The 20,340-nt window shown below is 37.3% G+C and overlaps 1 protein-coding gene across 4 annotated transcripts in view; it reads right to left on the minus strand.

Annotated features, from left to right (window-relative positions):
• Positions 1 to 1,849: 1,849 nt before the first annotated feature.
• USP45 (ubiquitin specific peptidase 45) overlaps positions 1,850 to 20,340 on the minus strand; it is a 52,837-nt gene continuing 34,346 nt past the window's right edge. The window contains exons 10-18 of one of the 4 annotated variants that reach the window (XM_032105126.1): positions 17,409 to 17,490; positions 16,321 to 16,412; positions 14,291 to 14,347; positions 12,800 to 12,943; positions 10,876 to 11,545; positions 9,099 to 9,196; positions 8,635 to 8,721; positions 8,031 to 8,184; positions 1,850 to 6,696 (exon numbers count right to left, since the gene is read on the minus strand). In XM_032105126.1, the coding sequence (XP_031961017.1) occupies positions 6,563 to 6,696; positions 8,031 to 8,184; positions 8,635 to 8,721; positions 9,099 to 9,196; positions 10,876 to 11,545; positions 12,800 to 12,943; positions 14,291 to 14,347; positions 16,321 to 16,412; positions 17,409 to 17,490 (1,518 nt within the window). In that variant the 3' untranslated portion in view covers positions 1,850 to 6,562. Of the gene's footprint in view, positions 6,697 to 8,030; positions 8,185 to 8,634; positions 8,722 to 9,098; positions 9,197 to 10,875; positions 11,546 to 12,799; positions 12,944 to 14,290; positions 14,348 to 16,320; positions 16,413 to 17,408; positions 17,491 to 20,340 lie in introns of those variants that run through there. The other 3 variants (XM_032105128.1, XM_032105127.1, XM_032105129.1) reach the window with 3 other exon arrangements.

The following is a 20,340-nucleotide window of genomic DNA, read 5'->3' on the forward strand; positions in this document are numbered from 1 at the left end:
CGCGTGGAAGTACGTAAGCGGACAGGCTCTGGGCAATGGCCCTACACTGAAATACACAGTAACTTCTGTGTTGCACAGCTGCAGGGCGTCAGCATTCAAAGTCCGGCCAGCGGATGGCTATCAGGAGTGTTTGTGAAGCAGGACAATTCTCTAAGTAGTTTATTCTGAATATCCAAATTAACTTCTGTGAGTTCTACCTTGATTTTTTCCTTTTGTTTTAAGGTACGAAGGAAAAACAAAAACACCTGCGGTAAACAGCTCTTCTTGTATCGTCACTGGGGATGATTCTGTAGGCAGGGACTGAGTAATTCCATTCCTTTGTGTGGAGCAGAGGTTTCCATTAGCTGGCACATTACTTACCGCTGTGATCACTGCCTTCCCTTCCTTCAGCGTCATGGATGCAAATGCCTAAAACATCCCCAGTCTCTCTGATCATTGCATAACACTTTATATTAATACCCACACAGAGTAACACAGTAAGTTAACTTTTATAAATCTGTAGAAAACTGAAGGCTTCAAGAAACTTCTGTAATGATTTCAGTGTAAGATTTGTCAGTGCCACTTAGGCTACATATTAGTGTTAGCTGAAGTGTTCTAGATTTTTCCCTTTTTGTGTCACGTGGAATGGCAGAAGTGTTGTGGAAGTGCTTTCCATGGACAGAAGTGTTGTGGAAGTTTTAAGTCTGTCCAGTGTCGACTCACAGAACTCTGGAGTGATGCTTATGGATGGACAACCTTCCTGCTGCTACTGAAACTGGGCATGTGAGGGAGTCCCACTCTTGGTCCTAGTCTTATCACAGAATTACAGAACTCAGTTCTTGTAAAGGGAACAAACTTTATGCCCTTTGTTACAGGGGGTAAGGCCAGGGATATAACCAGGGTAGCTTAAGTGTTCAAGGATACAGATTCATCTCTGGGGAGCTCTTCCACAGGCAGTGATGATGTGAGACAGGACAAAAGCAAAAATACGTGAACTCAGTGGTACAACATACAGCTTATATTTAAATAACACAGTTTTCCACATGGCTGGATATTTTATTTACGTATTTTTCTAACAATATATAACAGATAAAAAGACAAAATAAATAGATGACAAATGCAGCTATACTCTCAGAAACTTGTTAAAGCACCTAGGATAGACTGGAAAACTGATAAGACTTGTGTTTTTAAAATACAGTCTGTATGTAAGACCCTGTTTACTTAGTAATATTTGGAATTAGAAATCTACAAAAGAAACGTACCATGTATCAGCACTGTAGTCCAATTCTAAAAATACTATTTGTTATTTAAATACCTGCAGAGTAGAGTCAGACTATTAGTTCAAACAGATGAAAAAAAGAAATTAATGAAAACTAGATGAAACTTTTACATGCTTGATTCATTGCTCACAAGTATTTTGGACTCAGCAACAAGATTTTTGATTACTTTGATTGCCTTTTGTGTAAATGCAGGCACACATGATCAGGCATTATCTCCATGCATAAATGACCGTCGAATCAGAACTCAACTTTGTGGAATGGCTAAATAGGGAATGGTGCCTATTGACATAGTGGTTTCCCTACTGAGTACACTACAATGATTCCCAGGTTACACAGCCCAAAAGCAAAAAAACTCCTAAACTAGCAAAGCAATGAGGTAATTACTAAGAAGTCATAAACCCACTCAGAATAAATGCTCTTCTGTTTTCTTTTAAAAGCAGTGCTGCACCTTTACCTTTTGTACTAGAAAAATAGTAGAAGCTGCAATAGACATAAGAGACATTCTTGACACTTAAAAGTTAGTGTTTTCTACTGCTATAAATGAAGACGGAAATATTTGTAACTTTATATAAAGTAGAATGTACACCAAGTAGTTTTAAAGTGGTTGCAATGCATTGCAATTGTTTTATTAGAACATACAAATTCACTTAGACGTCTTATATAATGTTGTGCAAGTCAAGTGTTTTGACTTGTACTAAGACATCCATCTGAAAATATATTTTATAATCTCATTTACAAAAAAAATAGATTACGAATCATTTTGAATAATCACTTTTCCACCATTTCTGCAATTTGTTTATACACCAACAGGAGAGGTACAACAGCTAGAACAGCTGGCAAAATAACAGCCTAAGATACAGCAAGTAGACACAGAAGCAATAATAATTTGTTCTAAAATAATTCGACTAAAATGATTCTACTGAACAGTAGTGGCATTTCTTTCATATAGATATATAAATCTTTGTATGAAGGCATAAATTTGTACAGGGTACAGCAAAAGAGGGTCCAGATATTGAAAACTAAGGAATATCAAATCTTTGTTTAATCAGGGCTGCTGTAAAGCTGTTTTCTGAGGTGTGTTACCACTTTTTAATGAAAATTGAATTTATTAATTTTTGTTAACAGAAGAGTTGTATTTGAATGCTTTCTTTGTTCCCATCTAATTTGTTCCCATTTTAATACATCTTAGAGTTTCTACTAAAGAAATTACTCCTTTCTTAGTTTGTTACCAATATGTTCAAATAAGATTTTTATAATGGGTTGAGAATGGAGATGCATTAATTTCATGTCCCTTTATGATCCAGTTTGTGTTAGTATAAAAAAGAAGCATACAGAGAAGCAAATGGTGAAGTTAAGACATTTCAGCCTTTTAATGAATTTATAAACCACTCTCACCTGCTACCACTTGAAATCCATTAGCAAGAGCACTTCATTGATACACACAGAGGGTGCAGATGGGAAAGGGGAGGAAGGTTTGGCAGACTGCATGGATGTAATTTTCTAAACAAAGGCGATTTCAGTGTGTACATTTTGGGTGGCAAAGTTCAGGGTTTGTTTTTCCTTCCCCTCTATTTGTAGCCATCTCTTAGGAGAACAGACTAATGCAAACATAGTGTCTGTACACATATTGTAGACAGGTTAGTGTAATAAACCTCCCCATCACTTTTTGCCACTTTTGGCATAAATTATATATAAATCCAAAGATAACAAAGCTCTTTCTTATAATCTGTACTAACTGCTTAGCTGATGCAGTGGTCTTTGTTGATGTCTCTGTTCTGGGGAAACTTTTGTAGGGGGTTCCAGTTGTCCATATATGTAAATCAGGTACTTCCCATGGGTGAAGTTTACTTACTGATGAGTGAGGAACTGTTTAATTTTAATCCTTTGTAATTGTTTTACAGGAGCTGTCTTGTGATTGGTCAGCAGAGAGCTGCTCAGGAGTCACAGCTTTTCTCAGGGATTGGTGTCGCAGCCTGTAGGCAGAGCCAGTGTGGTGGTGAGGACAGGCCCGACTACAGCTACAGTAGCTCTTCCTGCAAGAGCTTTGCAAGTTCACAGAGTAAGTAATGAGATTGGGAACCACTATATTATGTTTAAGGATCAATGAAAGCAAAGATATTGACACAGAGGCCTATGGAGACCCCAAAAACATAAAGAACAGATGGGGCTGATGAAGAAAGTAGTGGTGCCCTTGTGAGAAGAGAAGGGTGGGATGAAGAGAAAGCCCTTTTGAAACTATTCCACATGAAGACACAGGTTACTGCATTTTCTCAGGGTGGGGGACCACAAAAATATAGTGAAGCTCTGTAAAGAGTAGATGCTGTAGGCCTGAAGAGATTTTTGGTTGGTAACATAAGATATTTTAAGGAGAATCTTAAACTTTCAAGCCCTTCACTTAAATTCTGAAAACACATAGCTTTTCAGTAGTGTGCACACATCTGGCAGTTGCAGGAAACTGCAGCTCCTAGACTCTAGAATCATATTTAACATTCTAGCACATACAGGATGTACACCCTTGTTTTCCCAGAATTCTCTGAGCTTCTTTTCCAAGTCCTGATAAGGAACTATAACAAGTCTTCAGTACACACATTTATGTAGTTTCTTTAGAGCCAAACTTTACACAAAAACCTATGTCTGTCTAAAGGACACCATGACTTGCATCTAAAATTGTGTGTGACGTCTTGCATTGGTCATCAGTTTTTTCACTTCGAAGACATAACTTCACCTGTTGCCTTCATTTTTAGAGAATGCTTCCTTCTGTGGTATTTTCATACCTGTTCCTGACTCAAGGCTTAGAGTTCCTGCCAACACAGCTTTTTATTTCAAGTCAGAATGCCTCATCCAGGGGCAACAGTGATGGCTATCTTGGATAAAGGCATTGGCTCTTTTTCATGGTACTCTCTCTCCATGTTCTGTAAAATACCTAAACACAAGTAAATGGTCCCTGGCTGTTAATGAGAAAATAATTCTGCCAGCATCTTTTATGGCATCCTAGTCAGTTATGTCCACTTGGGAAAATTTCAGCAGTCCAATCTGCAAACTCCAGATATAAAGAAGCCAAGACCACCTCAGGAATTTCCTGAAAATGGCATAAAAAGTAAGAAGTAACAGGTTAAGAACCTTGTTCAGTTTCTCTCCTAGTTGTGCAGTCTAGGGAAGTAGTTCTAGGCTAAAAAGTAGATCAATACAGGTACATAAATTCAGTAGTTTTACAATAGTCAGCAAAAGGAGGAAGGTCAGGCATCAGCTACTCAGTCTGTCTGCTTTAGGGTGGAGTTCTCCTAGCAAGATTGTGTCACACAAGTGACACTTAGTTGCCATTTGCTATGACTGTTGCCTGTAACTAATTCTGAGTTTTAATCAATTACATACAAAGAGAAGGCCGGTGTGTGTAGGTGGATGAATGGTACGGGAAGATAAGGAGCTAAAAGATAATTAGGGTATTTTAACCAACTCTCCTCTAAACATCTTTCTTTCTTACTTAGTGTAGACTCAGGTTAAGATGTTGTTAGCTGGAATACAGATGGCTAAAGCTGGCTGCTTGGTTTCTCTCAGTTTTACTACTTTTGGGTAGACTGAGACAATTTTCATTTGTAGAAGGAAAAAACCCCATTGTTTTGGCTAAAACACATAGCCTAATTTTGATCTGAACAGAGGAGTTTTCCTTTTAAAAATAAAATCCTGTGCAACCAGGGGCTCACTCTGTTATGACAATCAGTTGTATGGCCTACAATCCTTAGTGCCTGCACAAGAATGTGCAAGTACTGTGGCTGTAAGATACACCTAAGGAGTTTGAGCAAATGCAATTCTAGCAGGTTCTGCCATGTTCTCATGCAAAAGAGGGAATGCAAGTGGGATGAAGCTCTGAAACAGAACTAGGGAATAGGAGAGTCAGGCAGCTAGGTATGACAACATGTGCTACCGACAGTAATAGGGACAGGATGTTTTTCATTAAAAAATATTACTATAAATGAAAACAGTAAGCATGTATTAACAGTTTTTCTCTACTAAAGAGCAAGTCATAGAGGATGGAACTGTTACAGAAGTAATTTGTATTTCAGTAATAGCTTATTAAATAAATTAATTACCACGTAACTTCAAGTAGTCATCAGGTCTTGACCGTAGAATGTATCTGTTACTCTCTGGGATGGAAATAAGAAATTACCAAAGGAAGTAACACCTCAAAACAGGGCAGTCAAAAAGTCTAGAAAAACTAGTTCTGCCACTAGGACACCTGCTGTCCCCCACTGCTGACAAAAGGAAGTCCAGACATGTATCAGAGGGCAAAAGTCATCATTTACTGTCCAACTCATACACACAGTGCAAAAATAATTTATAGTTTATTACTCCTGTCAGAAAAGTATTCAGGAACAGATAAACCAGTTCATGTTTAGAACCAAAAGTAACAGCATTTACTGAATTATGCTTAAACTCTGTACATACACAAGCTTATATGCTGTACATTGTCATAATTGTGAAGTTGAAAAATTACTAAATACAGAAATTATTTGCAATTCTCTTTCCTAGAAGGTAAAATAACAATATCTGTTGATGGATTTATGGTGTGTGTATATATCTCGGAGGATATACTTAACGCACACCAAGTACATACTTATATTGAAACAGGAGTACATTGTTATACCAGTGCCAGTTGCAGACAACTGAAAGGGTACTGGGTATCTGAGGGTTCACTGCCACTATTTAGAAGCCATCATTTTCCCAATCTATTCCCAGCTCTTATCAGGAAAGTGCATTACCCAGAGACAGCTGTTGTTACTCCACTCTGGAAGGACTCTGCTTTCCAATTACTAAACATGGAAGCGACACAATTTGACAGGTTCTTGTTTGCAGGAATCTTAACAGCTGACATCCAACCCAGTGATGGGAAGGGTCTGGGCTGGATCAAAAGAAGTTGAACACTTTGTATTTTTACTGTACACCAGCAAATCCAGGCACTTAACGCTATCAGTATTTCTATTCTCAACTGTTCTAGAGCTATGGGCAAAAGCTTATCTTTATTATAATCAAAAACAAACTTTCCCTAGACCTCAGTAGGATAGGACATCATCTTACATTCTAATGGTACTGCATTTTAACGAAACCAGAATTTTAAAAGTTTGGCAAAGTGCATACTTTAAGAGAATCATTCAGATATTTATGATAGTTTAACTGAACTTCAGAGTCAAAATATGATAAATTCTCTACAAGATAAAGGCACAATATTTACAGGTACTCTTACCACTGCAGCTTTAAATAAGATAAACTAAATAACACTACCATCTTTGAAATTAAAGTGTTAAGAATTATAGTAATAATCTTTCATAAAAAAGTAGATATGCTTGTGCATTTAGCACTCTTGATTCTGGAACCATCTGAACATGGGCATCACTAACGTACACCCACTGTCCTCCTGATGTTCCCATGGCTTCTTTTAAACCTGAAATGCAGAAGCAAAAGAAATTTTTTCTTGTCTTTCACAACATTATCAAACAAATACAGTGGCTATTTCGAAAAGCAAGAAAAGCTTCTAACCCACAAGAGTAATTCATTACTTAGATGCAGTCCGCTATTCATAGTTGGAATGTAAGTTTGACATGTAAGTTTGAAACTTACACGTCAAAGAGCACTGTAATAGAAATTGGTGGAAGACAATGCAATGATGCTGCCATGGCTTTTTTCATTTTTTTTTAGAAAGCCAAAGACATTTCAAGTACAGCTTGCTGAGTTCCAACAGGAAGTTATACTAGAACACAACCAGTTCTGACATTGAAAAAAGATCCTATTTTAAAAGCTGACCAGTGTAAAATTAAGAACATGAAAAGATCTAATCTGTTCTAATAATCATTGCAAGACAAGCATTAGACTGAAGGAAACTTGGATGTCATGAATAATGTAAAAGATTGTCTTACTGGAAATGAGCTTCAAATGCAAAGTGATACTACATAGGATAGAAAAGATAATGCTTGGTTCTCACTTTCCCCCAAAAGGGAAAGAGTAAATATATTTACCCAACTCTTGACAGCGTAACATATTATTGCTGCCACAAATCTTTTACTAACAGATTCTGATTCTGTCCTGGCAACTTACTTCATTCTGCATATCCATCAAGTATTAGTAAGAACTAGTGTGCTCTTCTCAAAATGCCAACAGAAACCCTACACTAAACCTTATATCTTCCATGAAAAAGATTCCTGCTGTTCACATTAGACCAGAGTATTCCAGATTTTTAAGTATGAAAAAATTCCCAATCCTAAAATACATAAGATACATAAAATGCTCAAATATTTAGAAAATGTAATTTAATTTAATGTCATGGGTTTGACTGGTGTACTAAACCATTTTCAAATACTGGATGTATTATTTTGACTAGGAAAGAGAGGAAAGTTTTCCCTCAATTATCTGTTTAATGGCTGAATCAAAATTCCATTATTCACTCAGCTCTATATGGGATTAACAGCAGAAGTAGGATATGCATTGTGTGCAACAACAACAAAAGAGAACAATTAATAGAATCATAGGTTGGTTTGGGTTGGAAGGGACTTCAAAGATCATCTAGTTCTAACAGCTCTCCCAAGGACAGGGACACCTTCCACTAGTTCAGGTTGCTCAGAGTTCCATCCAACCTGGCCTAGAGCACATGCTGGGATGGGGTTTCTACAACTTGTCTAAAAATCACAGATTACTCTCAGCTAAAAAATTATTTGCTATAAATCCCTGTAGACAGTTGCTTTTGGTTTACAGTGAAGGAAAGGAAGCTCTGTCTGTACGTACCCAGAACGGTTTTAGTGGTAGAAATATGCTCTAGCAATTTCTTGGAAGATGTCCTGACTTTCACATACGCCGCATAATGACCACCTCTCATTGACCCACTGTGCTCCACTATTCCATAAAGACTATACAGCACTCTTGCACCATCCATAACGTTCTGCATTCCCAGAAACACAGAAAACAAAGGTGAATTATTTCACAATGAATTTTACAGGTGTCTTAAGTACCTATCAGCAGTACTATTCCGAAAGAGGCAAACAGACATCTACAGCATTTCCAACAGTGAAACACCTCTATTACAAGTACTCAGTAGTCTTGTTAATTTAGTTACCATAGAGGCAGTAATACTTGTCCTTAATGCTGTTAGATACACCAACATCACCAGGGCACCACAGCTTAACTAATACTAGCTAACATCTGTGATATTCTTGTCATGAATGGAATTGCATATAATTACAGTTCTGATCTCAGGACACTATTTGAAAAATTCACTCTGTAATTTAATTTAAAAAGGAAGAAATAATCATCATTATCGTCATCATCAATCCAATTTAACTTGTGATCAGGACAACAACTGCTGAAGTACAATAAAGATTTGAAATGGTACCTTGCAAGATGCAGCGCAAAATGGTGCTAAGTCTAAAATCAATGGGAAATCCACATGCCTGTTTACTTTCCGTAGACTCAAACCAGCCTTCAAAAGAACAGAAAGGAAGACTGTAAAAGAAATATTTTTACTACGAAGCTTTTTAAAGATAAGGTATATCACTGTACTATTAAAATTAACCAAATCCAAGAGTAAGATTTTAACTGATTTAAACCTTGATATGTTTTCAATACAGTGTCTGCTACACATAAGCATGACAGACACATAAGGGGTTTCCCTGGATACATCAGGATGGCTAAATGCACTCTGAAGGTGTTAGGATAATCACAACATCAGCACGTTTCAAACAGTGCTTCTACCAGGTCTCCATCTAAAAAGGCAGCATTGGGATCACAATGGCACTTGAAGAATTGCTTGTTCACCAGTGGGGCAGAGGAATATACAAGAGGGGTTTGGCCTCTTACCTGGTGGAATCTTTTCAGGTGGAGAATAAGAATAGCAGGAACTGAAGAAATCAGCAGCTGTTTCCGAGCATTTGTGTAGACACCTTCCATTTTCTTTTCTGTATTTATGAATATCAAAATAATTTTTAAAGTGAAGGCAGTCATAGGGAATTTTTAAAATATTTTCTAAACATCTGACAAAATAGATCTATGCTATAATGGTTTTGTACTTGTTATATAAAACACAAGGGAAATTTTGTGGAGTAACAGAATAATATTTTCTCATTTTTCTAGTTATTAATAAACATAATCTGCAAAATCTGAGCATTATTTTAGCCAGTTTTGTGTAAATCAGATCAGAAGCAGGAAGCCTGTACACTATCTAGGTCAGCTTGCACACTGAGATACCTACATTGTCTGTTACTATAGCACCCAACTTTCCTGTTAAAACCTAAAATAAATGGATGATCCCTGGACAAAAACTGGAAGGCACAAGTCTCTTTATCTATGCTAATGTCCTAATCACTGAGAGTTTAGTTTTCCATTCTTCAGTTCTTTCTGAATGACTACATACTTCATACTTATTTAAGAGAAAGGTCTGAGGAGAACTGTCTACTTCAGGAAGCCTCATAACTTATTGGTTTGAGCATACAGGATTGGGATATGTGGCCTCCAAACCCCATATGGTGCATAAGGCACAGAACACAGGGCTCTTACCAAAAGTAGCACAGTGAAAACTCCACAGAAAAGCTCCACAGTAAAAGAGAACATGTCGCTAGCGTTTATTTTTGCTGACAAAATTAATTTACTGGTTTTACATATGTTCAGAAGAAAATAGTTCATTTGAGGTATAATGGTTAATTTTTAATCGGGTGACCTCTTACATCTTCTGTTTTAGAAGGAAAAAATAAATAATGATTAGTTGTGAATTGATTTTACTTTTCCGTTTTTCATGGTGCCCATGGAACCCAAGTGTTATTTATATAGCACAGTCCAATGATGATTACAGGAATGATTATAAAATATTATGTTTAGATTAATTTTTCTGAATTTACTCGTGCTTAACTTGTATCTCTTCAGGTATCTATAAATGCACAGCAAACAGGCAATTTTTTGTTATTATAAGACATCCCTCTATATTTTATTTACAGATTATGAGAAGAGCTTAATTTCTTCATTATTCTGAATTTCAATACCAAAAAACCCCCAATCCTCTTAAAATGTTTATTTTTCATGAAATTTAAATTGTTTTTCTTATTCAGTGAATGCTTGGGCTATACAGGCATCAAGGAAAAGATTGTCAGAAGAAGGTACTTCTCTCTCATCTCCATTCTTACAAATCCTGGAAGTTTTTTTCCTCTCTTCATTACAACTCTCTTTTTTTGCCCCTTTTCCATACATAATTACATTACTTCCCTGAGTATGTAAGCTACTGGGGCTGAATATTACAGCATTTATTTCAAAGCTTTGAGGATTGTAAGGAACAGAAACAGCAGCAAAGATTAGTATCGAGCAGTGCATATACTCAGTTTATGGTCATCTTTAAATTCATTATCTTGGATAGAATAAAGGTGCAAAATAAATTCTATGTTACATCTACAATTATGTTCTAATATAAAAATTAGCCTTGTTGCCATTGCCTGATGAAGTTTTAAGTTGTTACAAGCAAGTTCTGCTTGGGGAGACATTTTCTGTTTAGCCACAGCAGGGAGGCCCGTGCTGGAGCAATGGAAGAGCAGCCAGCACACAGGCTTTGGGAGGCAATGCTGGAAATGGTCCAGAGGTACAAGCACTTTACCTGTGGAGCTGGTTTTCTTCTGATACTTCTGTTTCCTCTCTGTGCAGCTCTCACATAAAAGCTTGTTGTTCCCCATTAAGAGCTCTACAGAGGTGAACTGGTAAAGGCAGGACTGAACAGAACATTCCTTTGAGCTAGTTATGTAGCTTTGGGAAAGCGTCTGGAAAGCATTTTGAGGGGTTTGGGATAGTGAGGATTTGCCTACTGAGAACATGGAATTATTTGATAAACCCAATGCTGGATCGCCACAGCTTGGTTTCTTATCTTCATTTACAGGCTCACAGAAGCTAAGCTTGGATATGGCACTGGAAATCATCTCTTCGTTGCTGTTGCTCGGCTTGTTGTGCGGCGTTTTAGGGTTTAAGTGGTTGACGTGCACACCAGACACGCTGCTGGGTGGGCTCAAAGTTGTTTGCTTAGAAGCACTTTCGCTTTCTGAGGCTTCACTGTCTGCATCAAAGCTGCTTTCAGAGCGGCTGGCTTCCTTCTCACTGCCCTCTGTCTGGCTTCCATTGACAGCTGCCTCAGCAGTGGGGTCTTTGGAGTACAGGACACCAGAGCTACCTTCCAGCTCAAGCTTTTTGGCTTTTTCCTGCATGATAACAGGACTTCTTTCTTCTTCCTTTGAGGAAGCTTTTCTGGCAAGCCGTCTCTCATGGTTCAATTGATTCTGTAAATTATGGCATTATTAATTCGGTAATAGAGGGGAGAAATAGAAAGCAGATTTGTAAGCTGACATCTTTTGAAACATGATTCAAATTCAAAGCAAATTCTTGGGGGGTTATATTGTTTTATATTCTTCATCTCTCATGTTTGAGATAGCTATGTTCCTTAAGATGTTTTAATACTAATTTAGGATTAGAAACCTACATCCCAGTCAGCTAAGAGCATTATACTTACTGAGAGATCAATACTTCCCACAACTAATTACTTTCACTTTTTGACAGCTGTGGATGGCACATTTGAAGTGGTATTCGCTAATCTAATTTAAGCTTCTAAAAGGCTCTCAAGTTTAAGCTACTCCCCTCACCTCCCATGAGAGGCGTTAGTTGATGAACAGCCCCAGAAAAAATTCAACTAACCTTGCAGGCCTTTATCATAGAATTAACTAAAGCATCCCTAGGAGGATGTTTGCTGATTTGAATATTACCTGAAATTGACTTTTTAAAAATCAAGATTGCAAGAAGAAAAAAAAGATTGCTTCCACAGAAAACTACTCCTATAGATTGAAAAAACCAAACCCACAAAGCTGCCATAATTTTAGGTGATTTGCAACTGTTCATGACTCTTTTCTTGCCTTCTTTTCTTTGGCTGCTTTCCAGAAGAAATGAGCAACTTTCCTTCCTCTTTTTTATTTCCTTTATTTGAATTGGATCAAAATTGCAGTGGTACCAATGGAAATCCTTCCACTCACCTCAACAAGTTGAGTTTTAGGGCTTTTCTTCTATAACAATGTTTCTGCACTACTTCTTTCCATCCTTTCCTTTGTTTCTACCTCATGTCCTTCTTCTACTTCTCTCTCATTCTCTTCTCCTATCATTGTTTTATATGGTTATTTTATATGGTTATTTTTTCTTCACATGTGTTTAATGTGTTAGGACCTGATTCAGGAGAGTTTTTATGGTACTCAACAGAGCGCAGACATTTGCAATAGTCCCAAAAGCAACATGAATTGAAACTAGCCTGCAGATTTTCTTTTTCCCTATAAATGAAATGCTGTAACTGAAAGCTAAATGGTTACCAATGACTGTCATTTCTCATGCTTCTAATGATGACCTAAATATTTTAAAATGAGTCTATGTCAGCTATATGTATACTATAAAACCCGACTGACATGTGTCAAAATTCCCTGGAAGTTCCCAGTCACCCTAGAAACTTCAGTTAACTCAGGATGACTGGTTAGTGTGAGTATATAAGTTCTTACCTTATCTTTTGTTAAAGTGTGTTTCTTGACAATTTTGGGTTGATTATTCAGTGTACCGATAGAAGAACAATTATACTGACCAAGATCTGCCTCCTGTACACTTTTACTTTTACCTGTTCTTCCCAAGGGCACAGGTTTTGCAACCTAAGAAATTAGACAGGAAATCAGGAAAGGCAACATGTCAATTTTGTTAATCCTTTGCAACCTACAGAAAAGATGAATGTAGGTGGATTTTTTTTATTTTAGAAAACAGTGACCTACATAAAACAATTAAATGGCCCCCTGAATTGTGACATAAGACTACTTTCTAATGTTTTTTTAAATCATAAACTCACTGTCATTATCTCTGAAGCTTCAACTGAAAGCCACAAGGAATATGAATGATACAAAATTTCTGTATGTAATACAATACAAAATAATCTACTCTATTATTGTATAAACACATGTGTAGCTGTATGAGATGTGACTTTATCAAAAGGGACACAGGTCCCCAAGTCAGTGCCTGGTGCAGTCTGTGACAACAGAACCGCCACACACACACCCCCATCACATTACTGGCAGCAGCACATCTCAACTGTAAAGGAAAGTGATGACTATAAAGTAATGCCCATCCTCACGTAAGTGCAGCAACTGCTAAATGCCCACAGAAATTGCTCTCAAACAGAACCCACAAAGTTTCCTTGTTACACATGAGAGCCAGGAAGCACAAGGGCCCAGATACTCAAAATGCTGCTAAAGCCTTAATTCCCACAGGCATCTGCACTCAATGCACCAACGAAGATGAAGAATTTGTTGTGGAAAAAAATTGGTGTTTGGAGGAGAATACATTTTATATAGAAAAAAATATTACATTAATTACTCTCCCTTAAATGTAGATGGATATATGCAGGATGAGGGAAGAACCACTCTCAACCCACCCTCACTACTCTCAGATGAAAAGCCCAAGTTCTGAAAAAACAGTTTATGCCTTCAAAGGAACACAGCTCCTCTGCAGCTAATGGAGGCAATCCATGAAATGCTGAGAACACCAGAACAAATATATTCAAATATCCATTTTTACAGTGTCTCATCTTGTAGGTAAACATCAGCCCAAGGGACTCAGGTTCTCTAGATGCAAACCAATAGGTTAGAATCTGCCTCTGGACCTCCAAAAAAAGAAAATGCTTATAATCATTCTATTTATATAAGTACACACTATTAAATTAAGCTAATCTCAGACTTATATATTCTCTAAGTTACTAGGGGGATTTGATCCAAGTTTGGACTAATTTAAAGATATATGCACTTATGACAGTGTATGCCTATATATATATGTATATATGTAGAAAATCATATAAGGAATAGATGGATAACAGTACATGTATTTATGGACAAGGTTACATTTTTAGGCTTGAAATCAAAACTATGTGTATATGCATAAATAACTTCGTAAGGGTATTAAAAACAATCCACTGGAAGCAATAGTTACTTATTACATATTCTGTTTCTTACCCTCTCCTCTATTATAGGAAGTGAAAGATCAATGAAAGGTTCTTTTACTGTTGAAATCTTGAAGAAAAAGAGAAAGTTCACTTAAACACAAAGAACAGTATGTGGGCTTAGTACATAGCTCCCTCTATTTAATCAATGTATTACCAAAAACTATACAAAAAGCTAATTACTTACAAGATGTATGAAACTACAATGAAGAACTTCCCACTAACTTTTTAAAAAAATTTATTAAGTTAGCTCGAATTTTCTTTCTAATACCACACAAGGCTTCAGCACACAGACACAAAGGGCAAGGCCATTCATCTGGGCATGAACTGACTTGAAGCAGTGTGGTGCTCAGTTTCTCTGAGCTCCAGATGGATTTTCAAGTCACATGGGCCTCTGTGGTACCATTTTGCAGAAAGCTACCTTTCAGAGTTTCTTGATTCTGACACTTCTGCACAGGTGTTTGAGCTGTTATGCAGCAAGGACTGGTTAATGACAGTTAAGTGACAGGTTCTAACCTCATGCTCTCAGTTAAGATTAAGTCAGTCTTACTGGTTACAGTCAAAAGCTTTGTTAGATCTTTTCACACCATATAGTAATTGGTAAAATAAATGCAGTTACAGGGGAAAAGAGGACTAAAAGAAACCAACCTCTTTTTTTGTACTAAGGTTTCATTTTGCCATGTATAAGCTGGAAATACCTTGCAAAGCATACCTAGACAATCTCTTTCAGCACTTTCCATCTGCCTTTATCACTAAGTTCCTTAGGCTCTCTCCCTTGCTGTTCTTGAATTCCTTCCAAAACTGACTTATCTTACCTCTGGAAAGACTGTGAAAAAAAACCTTTAAAAAAGAAGTAAAAATCACGTTGTACATTTAAGTCACAGTCATGCCATCAATTACCGTGTCCCTTCTCTTCTATTTGTGACCCCTTCTTCCACCTGTGACACGTGGTATGGACTGCAGGTTTATATGCAAGGGACTCAGGAACGCTTAGGTTCCCGAGGTGCAATAAATGAGATCAAAAGCAGTGCAGCTCTGGTGACTGACTGCCTGGTGAGCCATGTTCAAACAGGGGTTCCTCTACAGTGTCAGTCTGCATGGCCAAACATGTATCAAAAATATCTTGCCAGTGCAGGCAAAGGAGAATGAAAGCTAAACTCTTCCTCGAAGGACTACAGTTAGCATATTCCCAAGTCCTGTGCAGGCAGAATGTAAGAATCCAGCAAAAATAGATGAGACATGCAAAATACATACAACCTCTGTTTTTTATATAGTCAAGGTTCTTCATTGGTACTAGTAGCACATTGAAGAGTAATCTACACATCACACACAGGGAACTTTACCTGGCACTGCAGGACTGTGCTTAATTTTTCAGATTGATTAATTTACTTAATCTCTATAATATGAAATAGAATGTTTTAAACCAAACAGAAATGTAACATTCAATTAGAAAAGTCATGCAAACAAGATTTTTCTCTTTCAAACTTAAAAGAAAATTATAAGGATCATGGAAAGCATTTTTGATGGAATGTCAGTAATATTAATTATGAAAGGAATATACTGTTCATTAGAGTTATTACATTAATTATAAAAAATACTTGAAAGAAAAAGAAGTAAATTTTTAGCATTTTCCCACTCATTCTAATTCAAAGTAAGTAATTTCCAATTTTCAGGAGTACCCCAGAAGAGCAGGCAGGAGGATTTATGTTTTAAGATAGGTAAGTGTTTTAAAAATATCAAATAACACTGACGTGTAACACATATGATTATAAAATTTGGAACCTCCAGCCTTAAGTCAGATGTAAAATCCAACCCAGTACTTGAATCCTTTTTGAATTCAAAGGATCCCTCTTCTTAGGTTTGGGAGAATAATGCTTTAAAGAAGGAATAAATAATTTCAAATGAGAAACTTTCAATAAAGTCTTGTTTTTACAAACAAACACACAAGTATAAAATTGGCAACACAATTTTATACTTTCAAGACAACGTAATCAAACCAGTATGTGATCTATTCCACATCAAACCAAATTCCAGAATACCTACATTTTCACATTCCTCACACATGACAGTGCTAGTCAATTCACCAACAAAGATCCTATCTATGAAGTTCATCTTCACACCCTCTCTTCCATATGCTGAAAAAACATTGCCTTTTTTAAATGTGAAAAATAACACATCCAATGCCACACTATAAGTACAACAAAATTCTTTCCAAGATATATTATGAAAGCACAATTTTAAACATATTCAAAATGTTTTGAATACAGTAACTAATACATCATATACTGTTATCTCAACACTTGAAAATATTTTAGTGAGAAGGTTCCCTTTCATCCTTCCCTTCCCCATCTTCTGTAACAGAATAGTAATATTGCATCTCTTAAGAAGAAGCTTTTTAAATAAAATCTCAGTTTTCTTTTGAATACATAATATTGCATTGCCTTGATATAGACACTGGGGTAAGCAGACAGGTTATCACCCTTTCAAAATGTTTTTTTTCAACTATAAAGCCCTAAAAAATGTAAGAAAATCCTCTTCTAATACATCTTTATGCCTTAACATTTGCAGATTTGGGAAGGATGACTTACAAAACATCTTAACCATTAGGACTTTAATTAAAACAAAATCCCCCGAATTAGAACTACTGAATAAACAAACACACGCAAAAAAAAAAAAAAAAAAAAAAAAAAAAAAACAACCCAGAACCTCTTCTCTTGAAATAAAATGCCTTCTTTAGAAACTGCTGCCTATCTTGACTTTGTAAGTGCATTTAGAGTGCTCACAGTACCAGTCAACTAACAGAAATCAGTTTTATTTATGGAAAGTGGCCTCTCTGAGTATAAAGTAATTATGACTATATAACAAATATGGAGCAGGCTATTTTAGAAAACAAAATTAAGTTCTACCTATTATTAAAAGATGCATTATTATCATCGGGGAGCCTTTCTCCTGGATACAAAGACGCAAGTCAGCTCTCTATACTTTAGGTACGCACTAGGCGGCACTAGAGTAACACAGAATAAAGCCTAGCAATCACAGCACTTCGGATTTGTTCGCAATAGGCAGTTCTGAAGAAAATGGTATTTAAAGACTAGTGCAGTTTTAGAAGTTTTCAATAAGGAGTTGCATACCTTTGACTTTTCTTCTAGTTTCTTCATCTGCTGTCTTAGTAGTTGGGTTATTAAACGCTTTTAAGATACCAGTTTGTATACGCTAGAAGTAAAAATAAAACCAAGTATTTTAAGTGTAAACATTCTAAAAACTAGTAATATATGATTAGACTTTATCTTGTTTTATTTCTATAAAATAAGCATAACTTAATATTGTAAAACTACTGTTGTTATTCACTAACAATGTCAAAACTACATGAGCTTAACTTTAGTAGATCATCATCTAAAAATTTCCTTTTCTTAAAAGGGAACCATCATAAGGCACTTTACAGGTTACCAAGAAACTATGAGATTTTCAGTAAACTAATACTATCCATTTCTCCCATTGCGAATGGACTAATACTGATTGACTAGGATACAAAATACTTGGAAGGCAGCTAAGTGTCTTTTAGTAGCCAGACTTCAGTGACTGCGTTTGGGCACTATTTTTATCACTTCTTTTTATTTTCTAACACTGCAAATTCCAGAGGTATGTTAGAAAACCTTAGAAGAGAAAGAAAACTTCTTATGAATCCACGTAAATGTTATCAACATTTACTCAGAAAAAATCCTAAAAACTACAGGTTTGAAAGAAGGATCAGAAAAAAGCAAATTCATTAATGAATTTGTAGCTGCCCCTCCAGACAGGGAGTGCTTCTGCCCACTATTTCTCAGCTGCCTGGAGGTGAGGAGATGTTGTGTTCCTGGCAGCAGAACTGCATGGGCTGGTAGAAAAGCCCAGCCTCTGACACACTGCAGAGAGAGAAGCAGGAGGATTAATCAGGTCCCCTGACTCCAGTATGCATGACCTGTGCTTCCCCTTTTCCTGGCAAATGTCCTGTCTCTCTGATCTACAAATTCTAGTAACCTGTACAAGTCTCCCTTGTCAGTGTGCAAATGACATTTATAATCAAATACTGAAGTCACACTTAGAGCAAAGTACATTCTAAGAGACAAATAGTTTTACCAAACCTTCTGCAACTCAAACCCAATGTCCTAACAGAAAGATTAATAAATGGCTCTAGTTTCCAGGCAGCAAAGCACACTTCCAAGCCACATATCACAGTAGTGTGAGGATGACAGACAGCATCGGAGGTTTGGTTTCCAGTTCAGACACCCATCAGACCAAGTCATACTCCGACCTTATGAGTATGTGACCTGGCTTGTGAATTAACTCCCGCTGCCCCGAGCTCAGCTTTGTTCATCTTAAAGCCAACAATATACTAAAAGGATTAATCAATAGGTAATTCATGAAGTTGAGCACCATAAATGGGTTTAGGGCCATAAGCAACCCTTTTGTTGGGATTAGCCCGTTGAACCATTTATTTAGGTCAAAGAAAGACATAGTCTTTGAATGGGTAGGGTGCTGTGGACAATGGCAGCAGACATTAATCAATTAGCAGCAGGGTTCAGCCACTTCAGGCCCTGGTGTGAAACCATCTCCAGCCCACATTGCTGGAAACAGCAGACGCTATGTCATCTTTATTGTTGTATGGCCAAGCTTTTAGCTTAAAAGTCCACTTGTGTACAAACACACTTTCTAACTTTTTGCCACAGAAATATGAAAAAGTTCAGCACTGGTGTCAGATACAAACACAAAACCACACAGAAGAGGCAAAAGTACAACAGGATTTTTGGTTAGCTCCTATAAATAGTGTCTTGTTACTTATTATATGTATTTCTCATCAACACTTAGGGTTTAAAAACAACTAATCCTGGCAGGGATAGGGAAGTGGGGATGGCCATGTTCAGCTGTCTCATAGGTGGATGGCAAAGCAGCCAGCCACCTTCCAGCAGGGCTGTTCCCTCTCCCAAGAAGGAAGTTTAAAAGCAGCATGAAAGAGGAAGTTTAGCAGCTGTAACCCCTGCTATGGGGTTCTGGTGGCAAACACGCTGCTGCAGGCAGTGCCCAGCCAAAGCCCACATGGTGGAGAGGCCACAGGGGCAGCTGCTGGGCTCCTGCCTGTTTCCAGCCAGCACAGGTCTTATGTTTGCTGGTTGTCTGCCATCTACAGACCTGAAACATGGGATGATTAAAAAAAAACTGAGAGGGAGGGGGAGAGAGCTTTTACTAGTGTTGTCGGTGGCAGAGCACCCCGAGGTGATAAAGATGTGTCTGCAGTCATGCACCATTAGGGCAGCAGTGGGATGTAATTGCAGGGCAGGGTGGCACCCACCTCTCTCTGTCTGGTGATGGGGTGGCAGAAATACTGCCCAAAAATCACTGTAAATTCTCGCCATCTTCCATCACTCTTTTGAGGTAGGTACTGTAGCTGCTCTCTAATAATAAATGATTCAAAAGGCAAATGGTAATGCAGGTTACTGCAATGATGGCACATCCGCTGGTGAAGCTGACAGGAGACTGACTTGAGGGGAAAGCACAAGCACCTCCTGCAAAAGCAGCTTGTTGTAATAATCCTGCTTTCTGTGAATCCTCCTTTGTCAAGAAAATATAGTTTTCACCTTTTATTACAAGAAACTCAAAAAATAAAATAATAAACTTTCCCTCTGCTGCAAAAACATAGCAACTGTTTTCTAAAGAAATCAGCTGCTTCTGTTGTGTACCCTGTTCCAGACATCATTTTCTAAGTGTGACAGTGTCAAGGTTTAACTGTTTTTTCTTGCAGTTCAGTTCTGTTTATAATCAAGAATGCTCCTGACAAGACCAATAAATATTAGTATTCTGGCAGGATGGGGACTTGTTCAGCTGTACTGTAGTGCCAGGAACTGGGCTCAGACACAGCTTTACATCTTATCTGTGAGATAATTCAGCTCAGGATCATGACATTCATCAGGTTACTAAGTGAAAGGGAAGAGGAAGTACTCTGCTCAGTACAAGATTTAAGGCCTTCCTTTAGAGAAGGCCTAGAAAAGGCTATTTACCACAAAGTATCATCTGAAAAGAAGGGTCCAA

Source organism: Corvus moneduloides, chromosome 3, assembly GCF_009650955.1.
Source record: "Corvus moneduloides isolate bCorMon1 chromosome 3, bCorMon1.pri, whole genome shotgun sequence".
Taxonomy (NCBI): domain Eukaryota; kingdom Metazoa; phylum Chordata; class Aves; order Passeriformes; family Corvidae; genus Corvus; species Corvus moneduloides.